Genomic DNA, 22,964 nt, shown 5'->3' on the forward strand with positions numbered 1-22,964 from the left:
CATACCAACATATGAACTCTCATCACAATTGAAACACACCAAAGCACGTACATTATGCATGTTAGTAATAGTTCATTTTACTCTTCCTAGATCTCATTGAATATATCTCTATTTAACACATATAATGCCGTACTAACAAATGAACTAACTGTATTTTTTTTTTGTAAAATACGGTCATGGAATGTGAGGAATGTCTTAATTCACTATTTTCGTTACATTTTACATAATGTAATAGTGAAATAAATAAATAAATAATGGTGGCTGCCATATATGGCTGACGCGGCGCCACTGTAATAAAATTCTCAATGGGGCCGCGTCAGCCATTTTGTCAGCCATATGATTTCAAAAGCGCGCGAAACAAACGCGTCGCTCGCCGCCGCCGGCGCCATTTTGATTGTTTAGCAGCCTGTGTTTGCCCCCCGCGCGTCATTTGTCGCTGTGCATCGAAGGAGACTGCAGTAAATAGTTGTTCAGTTAGTGATTTAGCAAGTTATTAGTTACTGATTTGTGATTTTCAACAAAAAATGGAAGATTTTTATGATGATTTGGACTACGAACTATCGCAATTAGATTTAACAGTGTATAATCAAGAATGTAACACATTATCAAATAGTGATGCTACACAAGTATTTGACGTTGATCTCGATGATACAGTATCAATCGCACGGACCAAAAATCATCATCGACGCCAGATTTTATCCGACAGTGAAGATGATCAGATTCCCGTGTTACCAACCTCACGAAATACTGAAGTATGGTTCAATCCGTTGGGTAAGCAACCAAGTATTATTCCATATACTGAATGTCCTGGGCTTAAGCCATTTTCATTGCGATCCAGCATGAGTTCAGCTAAACCAGCAGAATTTTATTCATTGCTAGTACCTGACAGTATATTCGAGTACATAGCCGAAGAAACAAATCGCTTTGCTTTACAAACCTTGAACAAAAGTGCAACAAAATCATACCGAATGCAGAAATGGATGCCAACAAATTGCCATGAAATTAAACGGTTCTTTGGCATTTTAATTTGGATGGGGATAGTGAAACTACCTCAACTATCTTTGTACTGGAGCACTAACAAATGTTTTGAACAGAAATTTGTCAAGTCCATTATGAGCCGAAATCGATTTGAACTCATTTTGAGGATGTTGCACTTTGCCAATAATGAAATAAATCACAATAAGGAGGACCGATTGTTTAAAGTTAGACACTTATTAGATATGCTAAATGCTAATTTTAAATGTCATTATACACCTAATCAAGAAATGTGTGTTGACGAAAGTCTAATCCCATTTCGTGGCCGTGTTATTTTTAGGCAATACAATAAAAATAAGCGACACAAATATGGGATAAAACTTTTTAAGCTGTGCTCAAACCCAGGATACACTGTAAAAGTGCAAGTTTATGCTGGCAAAAATTATGAAAATGTCAATACTACTCCGACTAATGTTGTCCTTGCCTTGTGTGACGATTATCTAAATAAAGGACATACGGTTTGCACAGATAATTGGTATACCAGTTTGGATCTGGCACGAAAACTACTAGCGGGACAAACTCATCTCATAGGCACACTTAGAAAAAACAGACGAGGTTTACCTCAAACAGTTGTCCAAACAAAACTGAAGACAGGAGAATTCTCAGCTCAAGAAAATGACGACGGAATAACAATTATGAAATGGAAAGACAAGCGGGATGTACTGCTGCTGTCTACTAAGCACTCCGTAAGTTTCAGAAGAATAACTAAAAAAGGAAAAGAAAAAATTAAACCGAAGATTGTGGTAGATTATAATCATGCAAAATCAGCGGTTGATCTGTCAGACCAAATGTCCTCTTACACAACCCCTCTTCGGAAGACAACGAAATGGCCCAAAAGATTGGCGATGGAGTTATTATTGAATACAGCGATTGTAAATTCATATATTTTATATAAATTAACAACCAAGAAGAAGCTCTCTGTCGTCCAGTTTAGAACCGCGTTGGTTGACTACCTCGTGCATACAGGAGTCCCGGAAACTAGTGCCTCCTCTAGACCTAGGCGAGTAAAGCATGAATTGAAGAAAAGGCAAGGATTGGCCTCTGCCTGTCGTAAATATTGTGTTAGGTGTTATAAAGAAAACTGTGCCCAATTTGGAAGAGTTCATGCTCGAAATAAAACCAAAAGAGTGGTAACATACTGCGAAGACTGCCCGAATGAGCCACACTATTGTATCAGCTGTTTCAATATAAACCATAGATATGTTTGAGTTTAAACGTGTTTGAACATGATGATTGATGTAGAATTGATTTATTATTTTGCCAATGCCAACTTAAATATAAATAAAAGCAATTAAAACATTTACCTATAAATTTTATTTGCAAAAACCAACTATTTTTGTAATCACTCTTTTGTTTTCGAAACTTCCACTTACAAACTTGATATTTCTCAAAATGTAAGTAAAAGTGTCAATGCCATCATTACAGTTATAATTTACTAGGCCTTGTCAACCATACTACATATAGTTTAACATAAAAAACGTGGCTGACGACGAAAAATCGTGCTTTCAAAACAAGCATATTCCGTCAGCCACATATGGCTGACACGGCCCAATTGGTTTGGAAAATGTCAGCCATGTGTGGCTGACAAGGCATTATATGTGTTAAAAAAATTGGCGGCAAATTTAAAAGAAACACTTGAAAAAAATTATTAGACAAACTTGAATAACTTAAGCGACTGATTTTGTTAATGTGTTCATAATTTAAACGACAGCGTCTGGGGTGTTAGAAAGTGTCACAATAATTTTTATTAATAAAAAGCGAGTGTGCCACACGACACGACTAAAGTAAAACTTCTTTAGCTCTTACAGTAATATACGAAACGTAACTCTCTCTCTCTCTCTCTTTCTACCTTCACTAACTTATATCTCCCTCTCAACTTTCGTTCACCTCGCCCGATCACACTTTCATTCACCAGCTTACTTCAGTCAAGCGTACGTAAAGAAGTATTACTTCAAAGTTAATTTGAAGTAACTGGCAGACAAAGCTTTGTCAAAACTACTGGAAATAAATAAAGGACACTATTATTTTGTTTCAGTAGGCAATGGATATAAACTATGAACACATATCAGTGATATATTGCAGTTTACAGAACGTGTTTGAATTTAAACTACTGTAATGATGTTTTGGTATCATGAAACGCAACATTGGTCGACCTTCTAATAATTGGACATAAAAAACGAAAAGAGAAAAAAGCGTTTTGAGTCTTGTTTCCAGTTTTCCGCCATTAAGGATTAGGGAACTTCAGTCACTATAATTATCACGTTTCCGTCGCTAATTATAATCTTTAAAGAATATTGTACTTGCACCTACATTAATCTGTCAAATTTCAACACGGTAAAATTTCAACAACTTATACTAGCAGCACCCGCGGCTTCGCCCGCATTGAAATCAGTATGTCACAAAGTTTTCCCGGCAAACTTTCAGTGAAATTGTCATCAAAATCGGCTTAGCCATTCCGTAAAACTCTTGAAGCCCCCTCTCCATTGGTGTAACTGTATGAAAATCCGTTCAATAGATTTTGAGGGAATCGATCACATACACTTTTGGGGACTTTGTTTTATAATACACTAATTGTTGCCCGCGACTACGTCCGCTTGGTTTTGAAGATATGCATTACTATTAAGATGTTTAACGCAAATTATGTTTTTATTTCAGTCACTTGAAATGCTTATCAAACTGAGTAACATTTTAAAAGACACAGTTTACTATAATTTAATAGTTGTTTTTATAAAACCTTTCTATTCAACACACTTTTAGTTTTATTTTCAGGCTGCAGTATAAATAACCTATCAGGCGAACTTGTAGCTGCTGTATATGTTTCATAGAAACTATCAACCCCAATCAAACCGCCTTAGCGGTGGAATATCGCAAAATCCGTTCTTAGCGGACGTCTACTAACTATAATCTACCTCCCTCCCAAATTTCATCTTTGTCCATCCTGGATGGATTAAAAACCACTCGATGGTCCCAGCGGTTTTTGAGTTCTCGTGATGAGTGTGTCAGTGACCTTTCTTCCAAACCAAACTTCCAACCCCCGTTTTATCCCCTTAGGGGTCGAGCTTCGTAAAATTCGTCTAAGTGGATGTCTACGCCCTATAAAGAACCTACTTGCCAAATGTCTTGTTTGTAACTGTTATAGTTCGGAGATTTAGTAATGAGTAAGTCAACCTACGATCCCCTGTTTTAACCGGAAAAGGGAGTTGATTTCTAAAGATATATTATTTGGACACCTCCTCACCATCTATAGAGCGTACATTTTAAATTTCAAGTCTCTTACTCAAAAACATAGGACTTTCATATAAACTTCCAACCCCCGTTTTATCCCCTTAAGGGTCAAGTTTCGTAAAATCCGTTCTTAGCAGATGTCTACGCTCTATAAGGAACCTACCTGCCAAATTCCAAGTTTGTAGGTGTTATAGTTTCGGAGATTTCGTGATGAGTGAGTCAACCTACCATCCCCCGTTTTAACCCAAAAAGGGAGTTGATTTCTAAATATACATTATTCGAACAACTTCTCATCATTTATAGAGCATACATTTTAAATATCAAGAATCTTACTTCAAAAACATAGAACTTTCATACAAACTTCCAACCCCCGTTTTACCCCCTTAGGGGTCGAGTTTCGTCAGATCCATTCTGAGCATTAGTTCACGCCCTATAAAGAGCCTACCTGGTAAATTTCAAGTTTGTAAGTTTTATAGTTTCGGAGATTTCGTGATTAGTGAGTCAACGTAACATCCCCCGTTTTAACCCCAAAAGGGAGTTGATTTGTAAAGATACATTATTTGGACACCTTGTTACCATCTATAGAGCATACATTTTAAATTTCAAGTCTCTTACTTCAAAAACATGGGACTCTCATACAAACTTCCAACCCTCATTTTACCCCCTTAGGGGTTGAGTTTCGTAAAATCCGTTCTTAGCGGATGTCTACATCCTATAAGGAGCCTACCTGCGAAATTTCAAGTTCGTAGGTGTTATAGTTTCGGAGATTTCGTGATGAATGACCTTTCGCTTTTATATATGTACTAGCTGTGCCCGCGGCTTCGCCCGCGTTGAAATCAGTGTGTCACAAAGTTTTCCCGGCAAACTTCCAGTGAAACTCTCATCAAAATCGTCTTAGCCGTTCCGTAAACCTTCCTCTTGAACCGCATGAAAATCCGCTCGGTAGATTTTGACGAAATCGATCACATACACTTTTGGGGGCATTGTTTTATAATACACTAACTTTTGCCCGCGACTAAACCCGCGTGGTTATGAAGATAATTATGCATTACTATTAAGATGTTTAACGCACTTTTTTTTTATTTCAGTCACTTGAAATGCTTATTACACTGAGTAACTTTTTAAAAGGCACAATTTAGTATAATTTAATAGTTGTTTTTATTAAATCTCTTTATACACCACATTCTTAGTTTTATTTTCAGGCTGCAGTATAAATAACCTATCGACAAACTTAAAGCTGCTGTATATGTTTCATACAAACTATCAACCCCAATTAAACCCCCTTAGCGGTGGAATATCGCAAAATCCGTTCTTAGCGGACGTCTATACTAACTATAATCTACCTCTCTGCCAAATTTCATCTTTATCCATCCTGGATGGATGGACCCTCCAGCAGTTTTTGGGTTCTCGTGATGAGTGAGTCAGTGACCTTTCGCTTTAATATATATTATAGATTACGATGCATTATTTGGACACCTCCTCACCATCTATAGAGCATACATTTTAAATTTCAAGTCTCTTACTTAAAAAACATATACATATAAACTTCCAACCCCCGTTTTATCCCCTTAGGGGTCAAGTTTCGTAAAATCTGTTCTTAGCGGATGTCTACGCCCTATAAGGAATTTACCTGCCAAATTTCAAGTTTGTAGCTGTTATAGTTTCGGAGATTTGGGGATGAGTGAGTCAACCTACCATCCCCCGTTTTAACCCCAAAAGGGAATTGATTTCTAAAGATACATTATTTGGACACCTCCTCACCATATATAGAGCATACGTTTTAAATTTTAAGTCTCTCACTTCAAAAATATAGGACTTTCATACAAACTTCCAACCCCCATTTTATCCCCTTAGGGATCGAGTTTCGTAAAATCCGTTCTTAGCAGTGCTTATAGCATATATAAGCAACCTACCTGACAAATTTCGAATTTGTAACTGGTCTAGTTTCGGAGATTTCGTAATGAATGAGTCAACCTACCATCCCCCGTTTTAACCCCAAAAGGGAGTTGATTTCTAAAGATACATTATTTGGACACCTCCTCACCATCTATAGAGCATACATTTTAAATTTCAAGTATCTTAATTCAAAAACATAGGACTTTCATACAAACTTCCAACCCCCGTTTAACCCCTTTGAGGGTCGAGTTTTGTAAAATCAGTTCTTAGTAGATGTCCACGCCCTATATAATAATAATAATAATAATAAATAAATAAATATTTACACAATACACACACGGTCGTCTGTTCCTAAAGTAAGCAACTTAATGCTTGTGTTATAGGTAACAGCCGACTGGTATATAGCTACATATTTTTTTTTTCGATAAACATACTTATAAATAATACATATATAAACATATAAATAAATATTTATATTACACCCAGACTCGGGGTGGGAATCGAACCCACAACCCACGGAGCAGAAAGCAGGGTCACTACAAACTGCGCCAACGGGCTAGTCAAACTATATGGAACCTACTTGCCAAATTTTAAGTTTTGAAGCTGTTATAGTTTCAGAGATTTCGTGATGAGTGAGTCAACCTACCATCCCCCGTTTTAACCCCAAAAGGGAATTGATTTCTATAGATACATTATTTGGACACCTTATCACCATCTATAGAGCATACATTTTAAATGTCAAGTCTCTTACTTCAAAAACATAGGACTTTCATACCAACTTCCAACCCACGTTTTAACCCCTTAGGGGGTCGAGTTTCATAAAATCCATTCTTAGGGGTAGTTTACGCCTTATAAGGAGCCTACCTGCTAAATTTCAAGTTTGTAGGTGTTATAGTTTCGGAGATTTCGTGATCAGTGAGTCAACCTACGATCCCCCGTTTCAACCCCAAAAAGGAGTTGATTTCTAAAGATACATTATTTGGACACCTTTTCACCATCTATAGAGCATACATTTTAAATTTCAAGTCTTTTACTTCAAAAACATAGTACTTTGATACAAACTTCCAACCGGATGCTTACATCTTATAAAGAGCCTACCTGCCAAATTTCAAGTTTGTAGGTGATATAGTTTTGGAGATTTCGTGATCAGTGAGTGACCTTTCGCTTTTATATATATATATATATATATATATATATATATATATATATATATATATATATATATATATAGATAATAATAATGTGTATAGTAGTAGTCTCAGTAATGTTTGTGAGTCTGGTCTCATTTTAACCGACTTCCAAATCAGGAGGAGGAGGTTCTCAATTCAACTGTATTTTTTATGTATGTTACCTCAGAACTTTTTACTGGGTAGACAGATTTCAATGATTCTTTTTTTAATCGAAATGCGGTACTTGTCATGTGGTGTTATTTAAATTTGATCGATTTTTAATGCATTCTTTTTGAGTCATCTCTAATAATAATAGGTATTTGCTTGACTATTTTTTCGTCGACCGTCGTTGTATTATACTTTATAACGTATTATTGGGTAGATCGATTCCAATGGTTTTTTTCATAAAAACTACTAGTGCTTGTCACTATGGTCCCATTTAAATTTGATTGAGATCTAACGGGCATTTTTGAATGGTCACTAATAGTGCGTACCACGCTACCCCTACCTATTTACCCGACTATTTTTCTTCTACATACATTGTACTGGTTCGACGTAATTGAAGTCGGTTCTTTTTTTCGTTTGCGAGCAAACACAATTATGACTGGCCTGTATGAAAAATCACCAAGCTGTCAAGCTCGAAGCGAAAAAAGGTTAATCATCTACGTCCTTACTCGTAACTACCATTTGACATAATTCAAACAATGATTATCTGTATCTTTCATAATCAGAACATATTTAAATACATAAAACAAATCATATAAGATCAATAGAGGCTTATGAACTGTGAAATATTTATATTTGTACTTTATTGTATAATGGCTTTATATGCTGCATTTTGATTTGCAACGCTAATAGTGCGTAATATCGTTTTTACAACTTCTTCTAAACATGTAATAACATTTTGCGTTCCGTATTAATTTTCAAATAAAATTTTATTATAGAATATAAATATCTACATAAATAAAAATGAATCTTGCTAAGCGCATAACTCGAGAATGTCCGCTATTTTTTTTTATATGTTCCTTAAGTTCCACGCAAAGCTTATATAACAAACAAAAAAAAAAGGATTAAAGTCATCACTCGAAAAACGTTACATTTATTTTACTACTAGCGACCCGCCCCGGCTTCGCACGGGTGCAAAGCTGATCATCACTTCAGCCTGTCGCAGTTCACTGCTGAATATAGGCCTCTACAAGTTCGCACCAAAAATGGAAGGAACTCATTGTGTGTTGCCCATAGTCACCATACGAGTAGAAATTTTTTCGTCTTCCTTAGAAGGACCGGACCAGGCATGCCTGATCAGGACTAGATAAGGCATGTAACGCAGATGATTGGTCTGGACCTGATCAGGATGAGATGAGATTTCCTGATCGGGTCCAGATCAGGAAATCTCATCTCATCCTGATCAGCCGGTTCGGTCCGGTCCTTTTAAAAAACCCGAAAGTATATTCTTGAAAAAATTGTTTAACAAAAAAAATCGAATTGTTATTATAAATATGTTACTTAACATAATTATTGTGATATTTATTTCCGTTTATTTTTTCCAATGTATTATTTATTTATGTTTTTACTTTAAATATTAATTATTTTTATGTATTTTTATATTATTAATTAATTATTATTATTCATTAAATTTTATATATTAACTTCTAATAATTAACTACTAATTAACTATTTCCTATTACTTACGACTGTTCCACTGTGTAGAAATGGACTCCCTGCTAGACTGTCCTGATAACTGTATATATACTAAGTGCGCTTAAAAAAATTAATAGCGCGATTCAGGCTCAGTTCGCGTAATTTCTTTCAGGCTATTCTGATCTGGACCGGACCGGGTACTGATCCAGTATGCCTTACCTTACTTGATTATATTTTACATCAGGCTATCCTGATCTGGACTGGACCGGGTCCTGATTATATTTTACATCAGGCTATCCTTGTCTGGGCCAGACCTGGTCCTGATAGAGCTTGCCGGATGTGGCATGCCTCATTCTATCGTGATCCGATCCAGATACATGATCTGGTTGAGCCTGACATTTTCCTAGTCGGGATACTGGGCAAGCGGGTTGGTGACCGCAGGGCTGACTTTATTGCACCGAAGACGCTGCTGCCCGTCTTCGGCCTGTGTATTTCAAAGCCAGCATTTTGATGGTTAGCCCGCTATCGGTCGGCTTTTTAAGTCCCAAGATTGTAGTGGAACTGTGTTATCCCTCTTACGACACCTACGGGAAAAGAGGACGTGGCTAAATTTTTTTCAATTTACGTGCAAAAAAATGTGTTTATTTACGACATCACATTAGAAACCTCTAAAACTACCAGTGTATGTATTATACATATAAACCTTCCTCTATAATCACTCTATTTACTTAAGAAAACCACATCAAAATCTGTGGCGTAATTTTAAAGATCTAAGCATACAGACAGCACGAAGCTACTTTGTTTTATACTATGTAGTGATTAACTATAGACAGAACGAAGTCTGTCCGAGCAGCTAATAAAATAAAAAAATAGAAGTCAAATGTTTTTAGATGTAAAACATTTTCTTTAATATAATTATTTTGTTTAATAATATGTACTCTTACTCATTTTTATGTATTTCGAGTTTTCGTCATTTACTTTATTTGGTATTTATACCGACGTCATACATATGGGTAGCCGGTAGGTACTGTATCAGTGCTACATTTGGTATTTTAGACAGTATCTTTTATTTTAATCGTTTTAATCGTTTCGAAGAAGTTACTTGCTGGGTATGTTGTGTTGTGAGATAATCGCAGTGACCTCATGAGAACGGACACCAAACTTAAATAAGACAAATATCATTACGATTCATCATTTTATAGAAAATTAAGTAGACAAGTGATGCAAGTTTACGATAGTGATTCTTAATATCGAAGCAAATAACACAAAATTAAGAAGTACTTATTAAATTTTTAGGTGCTGATCTGAAACCATATTAGTCACTCTTCTTATTTCTGTAATATCCGTCATCATATTTTATTAAACGCGAATAATAGCGGTGAAATATAGCCAAAGTAGATCTCATCATAAGCTTTTAGGAATCTTTTGTGTGGTAAAAAGCTCATATAACTTGTTATCAAATAAAAGAAAGGTGTGAATTTTCACAGGCGGTTCCCCAGGCCCCACCTCTTAAGATGGCGTTATCCCCTCCATCAGATAATCAGCCAGTAGCATAAGAGCATCACTACGCGGTGATACCTACAGCTTCCGCATCAATTGTAACGGCACCACCTATTTTCGGAAGCAATTATCACTCCACAACCCAGTCAGACGGACTTAATAGTCTGCGATAAAATTTAGCTTCTGCGAGATCGTAGTTTTTGACATGTAGTTGATTAAAAAATAAAATTAACAAAAATCACTTAATAAGTATGATAACGTGTTAAACAAATAATGAATTCGATTGACGATATATCAAGCACGTGCGGAAACGGATGTGGATTATCATTTCAAAATAAATTCCCTAACAGTGCTAAACCCAAAGAAAAATTAATTTATAATTCAGAATCGGAGTCCGACTTTGACAGTGAGAATGAAACAATTGACGTGATTTGTGAAAACAGTGATCATAAAGAACATAGTGTACAAATATTAACCGCGAACACTCACAGTAAGGAAGACGCCATTTATACGTTAAGTAAAAGTTTATTTTCAAACAAAATGACAATAAATTCAAAAAAATGTTTCGAAACCGACGCGAGAAACTGTCCAAAAAATAGTGTTGTTAATGGTAGAGGCAATAATTTTCTAATCGATAACATTCTTGGTACACGTCATAATAGCTCTCAAACCAAATCTGTAAATGTAGAAAGCGAAGATTTAGAAGAGACCGAAGATGAGCATAATGGTATTATTTTAAATTTATTGCATTTGATGTTATATTCAAATAAAATATATTTTATTAAAATGCACTATTAAGTTATAACTTAACTAACATAATATTACATTGAGTTTTTAAACCAGGCTAGCTACAGCGTGTACTAATGTTAACAGAAGAATCTCAGAGAAGAATTATGTAACAATGGACAGGCACACTTTTAAATTTTGTTCGTGCCTTTAAGAATATGTTTTTGCTTCTGAACGTTACCTCAAATTAAAACCTTCGTCTAGGTCTTCATCGGTGATAATTCAGAAACCTTATATTTTTCATTACAAATATAACGACTTAACATAAACATGACATACATAGGTGACAATATCTACATAGAGAATTAGTATTTGACACGTATAATCGCTTTTATAATGGAAATAGTCTTAAACTAAAAATGATTGACATTTGTTTCTATTGTTTCTGAAAATTTTAACATGATGTTTCGTAGTCTAAAAAGTTTGTATTTATTATTATTATGAGCCAATCCTGAAACTAGTGTATTCCTTCCTACTGAACTAAAATAATTGTGTTTGCTCGCTTCAGCCTGTAATATCCCACTACTGGGCATAGGCCTCTTTCCCCATGTAGGAGAAGGATCAGAGCTTAATCCACCACGCTGCTCCAATGCGGGTTGGCGGATATATTCCCTACTATGAGTAACGATCGCTATCAGGTGTATATGATAACAACCGGGACCGACGACTTAACGTGCTCTCCGAGGCACGGTAGGGATACCCACAAGGACTGCACAAACGCCCAGACCACAGCAAACACCTATATGGCCAATACAAATGTTTGTCATGTGTGGGGATCGAACCCGCAACCGCCAGCGCAACAGGTACAATCCATGGCTGTGACCGTTGCACCAACGCGGCGTGTTTGCTCGCAAATAAAAAAAATCTACTTCAATATACATGACAAGTAATACAACGTAGCTAGACGTAAAAATGGTCAATTAAATACGCACTATTATGTATAACTCTAAAAGTACTCGTTAGATTAAATTAAACAAGACAGCCTGCTTTAGATTAAAAAAGAGTTATTAAAATTTACGAGGTAACACACAAAAAAATACGAACATTTAAGAGTCTCTTCCTTTTTTTAAGTCCTTTACAAGCCTATAACCCGCATTGGAGCAGCGTGGTGGATTAAGCTCTGATCCTTCTCCAACATGGGGAAAGAGACCTATGCCCAGTAGTGGGATATTACAAACTGAAGGGAATAATTTCGATAACGGATCTATTTATGCAACAACTGCGATCAAAAGATATTCGGGCACTCTATTTATGATGGATGGACCCACTAGAAGAAAAACAACCAGTACTCGTAGCAAGTATCGTACACATATAAGTTATTCCATAAGAGATTCAAGTCCTCGCCGGTCGATGTTAAAAAACCTTTTCTTGCCCTACCTTACCTGGGCAGACTAGTTATTAGTAAACTTTATTATATCAACATACGTTCCACACAAATTCGACTATTTTCTTTTCAGTTTCATCAACCTCAACATGTCCGGAACTAAATCCACTGAACGGCGCTGAAATATTGGCGGGACATGCGTATGTTCATTGGCTTGCTACTCAACAACCGACATCTACATTTTATGGTAATAATTTATGATAATTGACTTTAAAATATATTATATTAGGGTTACATTATTAGTTTTTGTAATATAATTTCAATATTTAAATAAACAAACGTTTCATTTTACACTACAGACGCGACTACAGTGTAAAAGATCCGCAAATACACAACTATAAGTACAAACACCCAAATCGCGATAAAACGCCTGTATAATACCTACACTCAAATATTTAACGTATGCGGGCATCGAACCTACAATTATTAGCACATCAAGCCAATGGCCACTATGTCAACACGTCATTTAACCTAAGGTTTCGTTTCATGTATAAATCTCTAAATTATTTATTTTAAAACAATAATAATTATAATTATAAATATGCTGTGTGGTTACGGCATTAACAATATAGCCAAGGACTAAGGGATAACACAGTTCCACTACCGCCTTGGAACTTAAAAAGCCGACCAATGGCGGAATAACCATCTAACTGCTGGCTTTGAAAGACACAGACCGAAGACGGGCAGCAGTTTCTTCGGTACGATAAACCAGCCCTGCGGTCACCAACCCGCCTGCCCAACGTGGTGACTATGGGCAAAACACATGAGTTCACTCCATATTTGGTGCCAACTTGTGGAGGCCTATGTCCAGCAGTGGACTATATTAGGCTGAAGTAATGATGATGATGAATAATTATAAACTATGTAATATAAAAACATTTTAACCTTTATTTATAAGCTAAATCTAAAATATTTGCGCAAGAAAATTCCCGCATAGGAGGTTACACACTATTAACCATTATCTGTCAAGTAGTTAACTCAATATCAAGTAGTTGTATCTTTAACTGAGGTAGAGCACAGCAGGAATTTCCTGCTCAAAATATGGAGCAGCCCGACTGGGGTAGTACCTCGACCTTACAGAAGATCACAGCAAAATAATACTGTTTTCAAGCAGTATTGTATTCCTGTTGGTGAGTAAGGTGACCTGAGCTCCTGGGGGGATTGGGGATTGGGTTGCAGGTCTATAAACTAAGGTAATCGCTTACCATCAGGTGAACCGTACGCTTGTTTGCCGACCTAGTGACATAAAAAAAAAGTTACTCTTAACAAAAATCCAATAGGTATGTATTTTGTTTTTATTCCCATTATAATTCTAAAACATGGTTTAAAAATTTTTACAATCGGCAATGATTACAAAATTAGTGATTGCGACACAATACAAAAAAAAAAAAACGTAATACGATTAAAAAATATTTTATTTTGTAAATTTTTAACTTCATAAAAATAAGTTTTTATACGAAAGGGAAGTTCAGTCGGTGTAATTTCACTGCATGGTCTTATATCATAAGGTTAAACATTAACAAAACATAGTATAAAACAAAGTCGCTCTCTACCTCTGTCTTATTGTTTCTGATCTTTCTTCTTTTAAACCACACAACGGATTTTGATGCAGTTTTCACTGTTATTCAGGAAATTTATCCTCGAAGGTTTATATATATACAAAACATTCTAATTATGCATTTGAATTATAGATAAAATTCCATGTTTTGTAATCAAGTCATCAAAAACCGAGTCTTCGAGCACTAACATCGCGAGCACTGACTAAACTTTTAACTTTTTGAGATACATCAGAAAAATGTACTACGGAATTATATATCATAAAAAGGCCTCCAAAAACTCACAATAAACATGTCTAATTTAAAAATACTACTTTATATGCAAAGCCAGCTTTGTTCATAAGAATCAAACTTCAGTCACGTGGCGGAGCTGACACACACATTTTTCTAATTTGAATTTGACTTGAGGTTGTATAGAGGCTAAATATAATAAATATTACGGATTCATAGAAGCAGAGCAGTGATCACGATGTGGTGTGGAGAGTAAAATAACAACGAGCACTTATTATTGTTTCTATTACTGTTATGTACATACTTATGTATGTTAGTATTTATTAATATTGTAAAATTATACTAAGTATTTTATAACTTACCTCTAACAAAGTTTGTACGATCGAACGAACAATTAAAACATTCCACTATAATAGGATACAGTTGTTATTACAAACTGTGACATCTCGTACATAGTTATATTGACAACACCATAGCTAGAAAGTTATCTATACATCTATATAATTTAATAAAATTGGAGTGTCAGTTTGTAATATTAAAATAACCGCTTTTTACTAAATGCATATGGATGTATACACGGTACATATACCAAAATAACATTTTTTACAATTTTTGTCTGTCTGTCTGTTTGTTCCCGCTAATCTCTGAAACGGCTGGACCGATTTTGACCGGACTTTCACTGGCAGATATCTAATGTAATAATGAGTAACTTAGACTACTTTAATTTTAGAAATTTATTTATTTTGTAACTGCGAACTGAACAATATTTTATTTAAATTTCACGCGGACGAAATCGCGGGCACATTTAGTATTGAATATAAGTTAAAATAATCATTGGTGTACTCGTATTTTCAGAAAGTTTTAGATACACCAGATCATAAATAGTTATATAAATACATCATAAATACAACAGTTGTAGATTTGATATACCTATACTTCTATGTACCAATAATAAAAAAGAGGTAAAGTGTGTGAGCAGGTTCGTTGAGTTTTAGGTGCCAAATACTGGAACTACTGAAACGTTGCGAAAACTTCTTTAAAAGTAGAAGTAACATTATTCTTGAAAATTATAGACGATATCTTATTTCCATAGTAATAAATTTTTAATTAGAAATATTGAAGAAGAATTAAGTTTTTCTTAATACCGCGTAAACGTACTACTGCTTAACTTTATTTGCTTTCTTTATGTGACTAAGTCGTCAAATAAGCGTACGGCCTACATGATAGTAAGCAGTTACCGTAGCCTATAACCGCCTGCAACACCAGAAGCATCGCAAGCGCGTTTACTGACACTCCCCAGTAGCTCTGGCCACCTTACTCACTACAGGAACACAACACAACATGAAAGCAGTAATATTATTAGGCGTGATCTTCTGTAAGGTTGACCAGATGGGCTGCTCCAGATTTTGAGCAGAATATTTCCTGCTGTGTCCTACCGCAATAAGTGACGCATACGTTGAAAATAGTTAAGCATACGTTAATACAGAATGCTACAAAAATATTACTCTTTGATAAATGTAAAAAAGTTTGCGATACAATTATATCCATATATGTTAAACAACGATTTTTAAGATTTTTTTTTCCATTCCAAAAGTATGCGTATTACTAAGAAGCTTAGCATACAAATCCTTATAAGTAAAAGTAACTTTATAACCAAACGCGAAACAAAAAATCTTTGCTAAAATAGTAGGTATATTATTGGACACGTAGTTTAATTAAATAAAAGAGATATTAAATATTAGAGATAGGAGAAGATGTACATTAACGTGGTTTACGTCACCGCTGGTCGGAAACTACATTAGCTGATAAATTCTGAGCCTAGGAAAAAAGTTTGACATTCTCTCTGAGTGGTTGGATCTTCATTTAGTCTTTCTGGGTGGGTGGGGGATTAGTGAGACTGTTATATTGCAGCAATACGAATTGTTTATAACAGTATTATAACACCCGAGTGCTACCCAAAACGCAATGTAGCATGCGCCGCATCGCGTGATGGCGGTCGGGTGCGAATCTTCACACGCACTTACACTAATATTTTAACCACACGCAATCATCCCTCAGTCGTGAATAATTGTTATTTATCGTTAAGAGGAAGAACTTAATTATTCAAACTATATGTTATGAAAAATCTCTGGCCTTAATAACGTTGGATCTAAACTTAAAATACCTAAACGAAACATTTTCCTTCTTGAAATAAATTATTGTAATGTCAGCAGATATACATACAACCACTAGTAGTATAGAAACTTACAAAACTATTGCTAGATTTATATAAACGTCGTACGAGTAGGTACTATATCAAATTTTATTTTTGTTTTAATTTTATTTTAAGTTTTCTCATACATGAAATTATTATTTTAAAAATACTTTTGATGTATACAAAATTTTAAATAACATTTATAATAAAAATAACGAAAGTCACATGTCTTAAGAACTCATAAAATTTGTCGACCGAACGTGCCTTAAGAGTCGTTAGTTTGTCAAATATTTTGTCACATTCGTCGCGATGAGCATTCGGAATTTCGGTGGCTATAAAATTAGTGTGTCATGTGTAACATCCTAGAAAAGGCGGGAGGTCTTGTCGTGATTAAACATTTTTGAATACTCTTGCGTTCCAAAACTGTGATAAAGGGTGATTGAGTGATTAGTAGCTTAATAGTTAATATACTATCCTATAAATTATCCATTTTGTTGTGGTATAATCATAGTATATTTTAAATCTGTATAAAACGCTGTTTTATACAGATTAAAACAGTTACAGTTTTTTTAAATTAATACTAGTTTTTAGACATAATATACAGAATTTTTAGACATAATAATCCTCGAGTGTTTTGGACAGAGTGAAAGTGGAAAACCTACAAAAGGAAAAGAAAGACGAGTATGTAGAAAAACTGAAAGAAAGTTTTAAAGGCATAGAAGAGATAGGTGTGATTGAAGATTTGTGGGATAAATTTAATAAAGGGGTCGTGAATGTTGCTATTGAGGTATGCGGGGTAGCTAAAAGAAGGAAAGGAAGAAAGAACTATAATGTGTGGATGGATAAAGATGTACAAAAGGCTGTGCAAGAAAAAAAGAAAGCGTGGTTGCATTGGTTAGCGACAAAAGCTAACCAAAAAGTTCAAAAGGCAACGGATGACGAGATAAATGAAGCAAGAACGAAGTATAAAAGATTGAAATTAGCGGTGAAAGAAGTTGTGTCTAGAAAGAAAGAAGGACGAAAGGATGATTTTGATAGAAAGCTCACTGAAGATTTCCAGTCAACCATCAAGTTTTTCTGGAAATCCAACATAACTGCTAGAGGAAAAACCTCTACCTTGGAACTGAGTACAATCAGGAGTCAAGATGGGAGCATTATAAAAGGAGAAGAATTTGTGTTAAAGAGATGGAAAGAGTATTTTGAAAGTTTGTTCGAAAGAGAGGAAGTGCAGGTACAACATACGACACCTTCCATGGAAGAGAGTATAAGTGGTAATGAAAGTGAGATAAGCATGGATGAAATAGTGAAAGCGTTGAAAAGTATGAGATTAAGTAAGGCTGCAGAGTATGACAGGATTACCGCCGAAATGCTGAAATGGATGAAGGCTGGACATGGCATAGTGGCTAGCCAGCTGTACCGCCTTTTCAATTTGTGCTGGCGAAATGGGCAAGTACCGGGAGACTGGTGCAAAGCCGTAATCGTCCTATTGTACAAGGTAAAAGGGTCACGGCAGGACTACAGGAATAACCGCGGTATAAGCCTCCTCAGCGTCGTCGGTAAATTGTATGCAAGTATTGATTGAGAGGGTTGTGAATGAAACAGACGATAAAGTATGGGATGTACAAGCGGGATTCAGAAAGGGAATGGGATGTACGGATCAGGTCTATTCTTTGCGGCGCATAGCCGAAAAGTTATTGGCCAAAATCAAAAAAGTCTATTGCGCGTTCGTGGATTTAGAAAAGGCTTATAAAGGACGTCTTGAAAAAAGGCCTATGTATTAACCTGTTAAGAGTACCCTAAACCGAAGAGCATGTATGAAGGGAATAATGAAAGTGGACGAAGCATAAGAAGTATGTAAGGATCGTAGCAAGTGGAAAGAAGTGGTCTCTGCTTACCCCTACGGGAAAGAGGCGTGATTATATGTATGTTATGTATGGTTTAGACATAAAACTAAGATTAAACTTAAGTTTCAATTTCATTTCTAGTTTACTTACTATGTGGTAAACACGTCAAAAAGTACTTACATTTCATTGAAAAACAAAATCTATTGAACAGCGAACGCTAATAATTTCAGCAAAACACATTTTACTTAAGTATGTAAATAAATCGTCCTGAACTATGTACACATGCGTCACGATTTACAGAACATGATTGCTTCATAATAAGCAATAAATATTTTCAGCTGTAAAAATCACGCTAAAATATTTATCTACTCTTCTAACGAGTAAAGCTAATAGAGCATACATAGCGTTCCGTGTGTGATAAGTCTGCAGACACATTCGACGAATTGTCGCCAGCCGTCGGACGGTGGTCGCGACTTCGCACCGATGTGTCGGTAAACAGCTGCCGCGTCGATAATTACTGACAAAGCTCGCTTATTTACACCCCGCCTTAACACTCTCAGCCGTTGGAACTATATCGAGAAAAGATGATACACGAATTTTTATAAATTGTGCTAATGCCACGCTCAAATTATTGTTGTGCTCTTATTAAATTTTAATATTTGAAACGATGTGAAGGAAAATACGACTATTTAGCGTGTGTTATTACAATAATATATTATACTTTAAGTATACGCTTCGTAACAACTTACACTAAAGACTAATGAACCTGATAACTGTTTCAAAGTAAATATTTTGGAAGTGAAACTTGTCTTAAGAAGTTGCATGCATGCAGCATGCGTGGCAAGCATGAGGGTAAATTTTTTACGGATGAGACGGCAACGTTTTGATGAAACGGCAACGTTCTTGTTGATGGCGCTGGAACGGAAATTAAGCTTTATATAATATAAACGAGACCTAAAAATTAGTTTGCCAAAGAAATTTCACTTCTGACATGTGTACTTTGTACGCACGCATTTTTTTTATTTATACGTTCTATTTATGTAAAATGATATATATTTTACATTAATACGGAATATTTTTACGAAAATAATAAAAAAAGAAGAAAAGAGATTGTAAATTCAACATAATAATCAAAGCCCGAAACTTAGAATCAAAGAAAATCTAAAATATTGAGTTCATGTCACAAAATGCCAACCATCGTAATCTAATTAATTCTATCTCTCGTTCATCTCTCGTTCGTATGGATAGTAATATATATACCTACTTTTTCTACTCTTTTTTTTTAATTTTTCTACAACTTTATTATTACAGCCACTTTATTTTAATTAGATGTAATAAAAGTAATTCAATTCAGTAAAACTGTTCTTAGCTCGCTTACGTAAATTGTTAGCAGTCTGTTAGCGAGGCCATCACACATCATACACCCGCCACAATGCGTTATTGACATATGAAATTTCAAACTGCGCAGGCGCAACACAAATACCCTGATTGTGTTTATAGCCACTTAACAAGAGCCTGTGACAATTCCGATTAGTACTTGAGAAAAAAAATTACCGTGTATTTGTTTTAAGTGAGAGCAGCTACTTTGTAAATTTAGGCGTGTTTTATTTAATTTATTATAATATCTCGCTATTAACATTTTAAATAGTTGCTATATGCAGCCACACATTTATTGATTTCCTAATGAAATACAACTTGTCAAAATAGACATAAAGACAAAACAGTAAAGGACCTAGTTATACTAATTGTATGTTCTTAAGATGAGGGTTACTTGCTGTGCTAATATCTACTTAAGCAATTTTCGGTTTTTTGGATGACAAACAACTATAATTATACAAATATAATTATATAATATATAATTTTCGTTGCATAAAGTTTTATGATAATATAATGATTTATACGCTTTTTGTTATATTAATTTAAATGAATTGCATTGACATAATTCCATACTTTATGTTTTGTAAATTAATTGTAATGAACGCTATCTGAATTTTACTAATAATCGATTTTGCACACCTACAAACGTCTGCTCTTGTACGTCCTAAGGTTGGCTGCTAGAGAATGCTTTTAGCATTAAGCCCGCCTTTTGTACAATTCTTTAATGTATTGTGAAATAAAGTATTAATAAATAAATAAATAAATAAACGCTAAAGATTCAGCCTGTAGCATCTCACTGCTGGGCTTAGGCCTCTTTCTCTCTGTAGGAGAAGGATCGGAGCTTAATACACCACGGTGCTCTACTGCGGATTAATAGATATGTATGCCTAATCTCTACTATAAGTAACGATTGCTGATCTGGTGTATATGATAATAACCGGGACTGTCAGCTTAACGTGCTCTCATACGACCCACAAGGACAGACATGCAATCCGGAATGAAATATTTGTGGAAATACAAATATCCCGAGCCATCCATCCCAAGGAATCGAACCCGCAAACTGTCGGTGTTTAGGCGCGTACATGGCGTACGCACCACTACATCGGAGTGGTTGAATTGATTGTATACTTTAATTATTATATATGTTATATATAGGATACAAGTCTTGCGTCTAATGAATAGTTCTTTCATTATTTTATAATTCATTAATATCTACTTTTACCAGATGATAAGAATAATAGAAGACCACGTCGAGCAGGTCCCGAAAGAAAGCCACGTCAGGCGTACAGCGCGAAACAACTAGAAAGATTAGAAGCTGAATTTAAACTAGATAAATATCTAAGCGTTTCCAAAAGAATGGAACTCTCAAAGGCTCTAGGCCTCACTGAAGTACAAATTAAAACATGGTTTCAGAACCGAAGGACGAAGTGGAAGAAACAACTAACATCTCGTTTAAAAATCGCACAACGCCAAGGATTGTTTTCTGGACATAATATTTTCGGACATGCTCCCCAAAATTATTCTCTTTTGAACCCGTACGCGTATGCACCGCTGAGCTGTGTTTTTACTCCCGTTACTATTCCTACAACGCAGCCCTAATAACCAACGATCTTCATGCAATTTTAGATATTCTTAAGAGTAAAAACGAATGTACATGTATTTTGGAAGTGGATGCCGTGTAGTCGTTCGTCAACCTCGTATGAACATTGCGATTCTAGAGAGTAGTTTTCCTTAGTAGTTTAGTTACAATGATTTACCAAATATCATTAAATATCATTAAAAAGTGTTTTCTTTCAAGCTACTTACTACTTTTAGTTCTAGCCCTGCAGCATGTGTCAGCTAGTCATAGTCACTAGCTGTTTTACAGTATCTTTGCCACTACAAACAACTAACAAAAACAAAATTATCGAAATTACTCATATATTTCACGTCAATTAAGTTAATTGTCATATTGTAAAAATTATTTATGATACGTAATAATGCCTAGGTTTATGTTTAAAATTAGAAACTTTAGTTGCACACGAGTAGCGGTATGTTCTAATTGATACGGTAAATATGTATTTTTATTTATGCATTTCTGTACCTGTAGATCGAATTCTACGTCGTGCTTATTTGATTTGTAATGTTTTGTGTGTTATTTATAAATTTCATTACAGTAATATTATATAAGTATGTTGTGACACGCTACTTTTATCACTTTTCTTAAGTTAGAGTTACTATTGCGATGTCAAAGATATAGTGTATGCAATAAATTAAGTCACAATTATTTATATTTAAATTAAAATTGTAAAATGTAGTATCTATTCTGCAGTTTTTTAAGCATATCATAGCAAATGTCGAAATTATTTATATTCTTTTTAATATTTAGTCTTAAGGTACATGTGTATAATTTACTATATAAATGTAATTAATAAAATCAAATAACACCAATTTTATAGAAACAAAAATAATGTTCAAACCAAAAGTAACTAACCTATATTCAGGCTAAGGCTGTGTGGCTACGGCACTAAAGAATTTAGCCACCCCCTCTCTTCCCGTGGGTGTCGTAAGAGGCGACTAAGGGATAACACAGTTCCGCTACCATCTTGGAAGTTAAAAAGCCGACCGGTGGCGGGATAACCAGCCAACTACTGGCTTTGAAATACACAGGCCGAAGACGGGCAGCAGCGTCTTCGGTGCGACAAAGCCAGTACTGCGGTCACCAACCCGCCTGCCCAGCGTGGTGACTATGGGCAAAACACATGAGTTCACGTTATTATTGGCGTAAACTTGTGGAGGCCTATGTCCAGCAATGGACTGTATAGGCTGTAATGATGATTCAGGCTAAATAATAGTCTCATTAAGACGAAATATTAGAAACCTTGTTTAATCGAATTAATTATTATCAAATATGTAATTGTAAAATTGCTCAATCTTATCTAATTATTATGTATGGGGTGTACAAATTAATTCGGTCCATTTTAAAAAGATTGTTTTGACTGTAATGTATATTGTTTAGAAATAGTAGACTGCGGTAGTTTCTGAGAGCTTACTTACACATCTATGAATAATATACGTCACATATTGCTTTAAGTAGATTTTAAAATACTGGATTTTTATTAGCTTGAAACTGTACAAAATCTGTGG

The 22,964-nt window shown here is 35.1% G+C and overlaps 2 protein-coding genes across 2 annotated transcripts; both read left to right on the plus strand.

The window, feature by feature from the left end:
• The first annotated feature begins 524 nt into the window (after window positions 1-524).
• Window positions 525-2,243, plus strand: LOC123655175 (piggyBac transposable element-derived protein 4-like). The gene has a single exon (XM_045591010.1). The coding sequence runs from the start codon at window positions 525-527 to the stop codon at window positions 2,241-2,243; it is 1,719 nt and encodes a 572-aa protein (XP_045446966.1).
• An 8,496-nt stretch (window positions 2,244-10,739) lies between these two features.
• LOC123655176 (homeobox protein ceh-31-like) lies at window positions 10,740-21,437 on the plus strand. The gene is made up of 3 exons (XM_045591011.1): window positions 10,740-10,956; window positions 12,710-12,823; window positions 21,064-21,437. The coding sequence occupies exons 1-3, from the start codon at window positions 10,740-10,742 to the stop codon at window positions 21,435-21,437; spliced, it is 705 nt and encodes a 234-aa protein (XP_045446967.1).
• Window positions 21,438-22,964: the final 1,527 nt, after the last annotated feature.

Source organism: Melitaea cinxia, chromosome 7, assembly GCF_905220565.1.
Source record: "Melitaea cinxia chromosome 7, ilMelCinx1.1, whole genome shotgun sequence".
Classification (NCBI taxonomy): Eukaryota; Metazoa; Arthropoda; class Insecta; order Lepidoptera; family Nymphalidae; genus Melitaea; species Melitaea cinxia.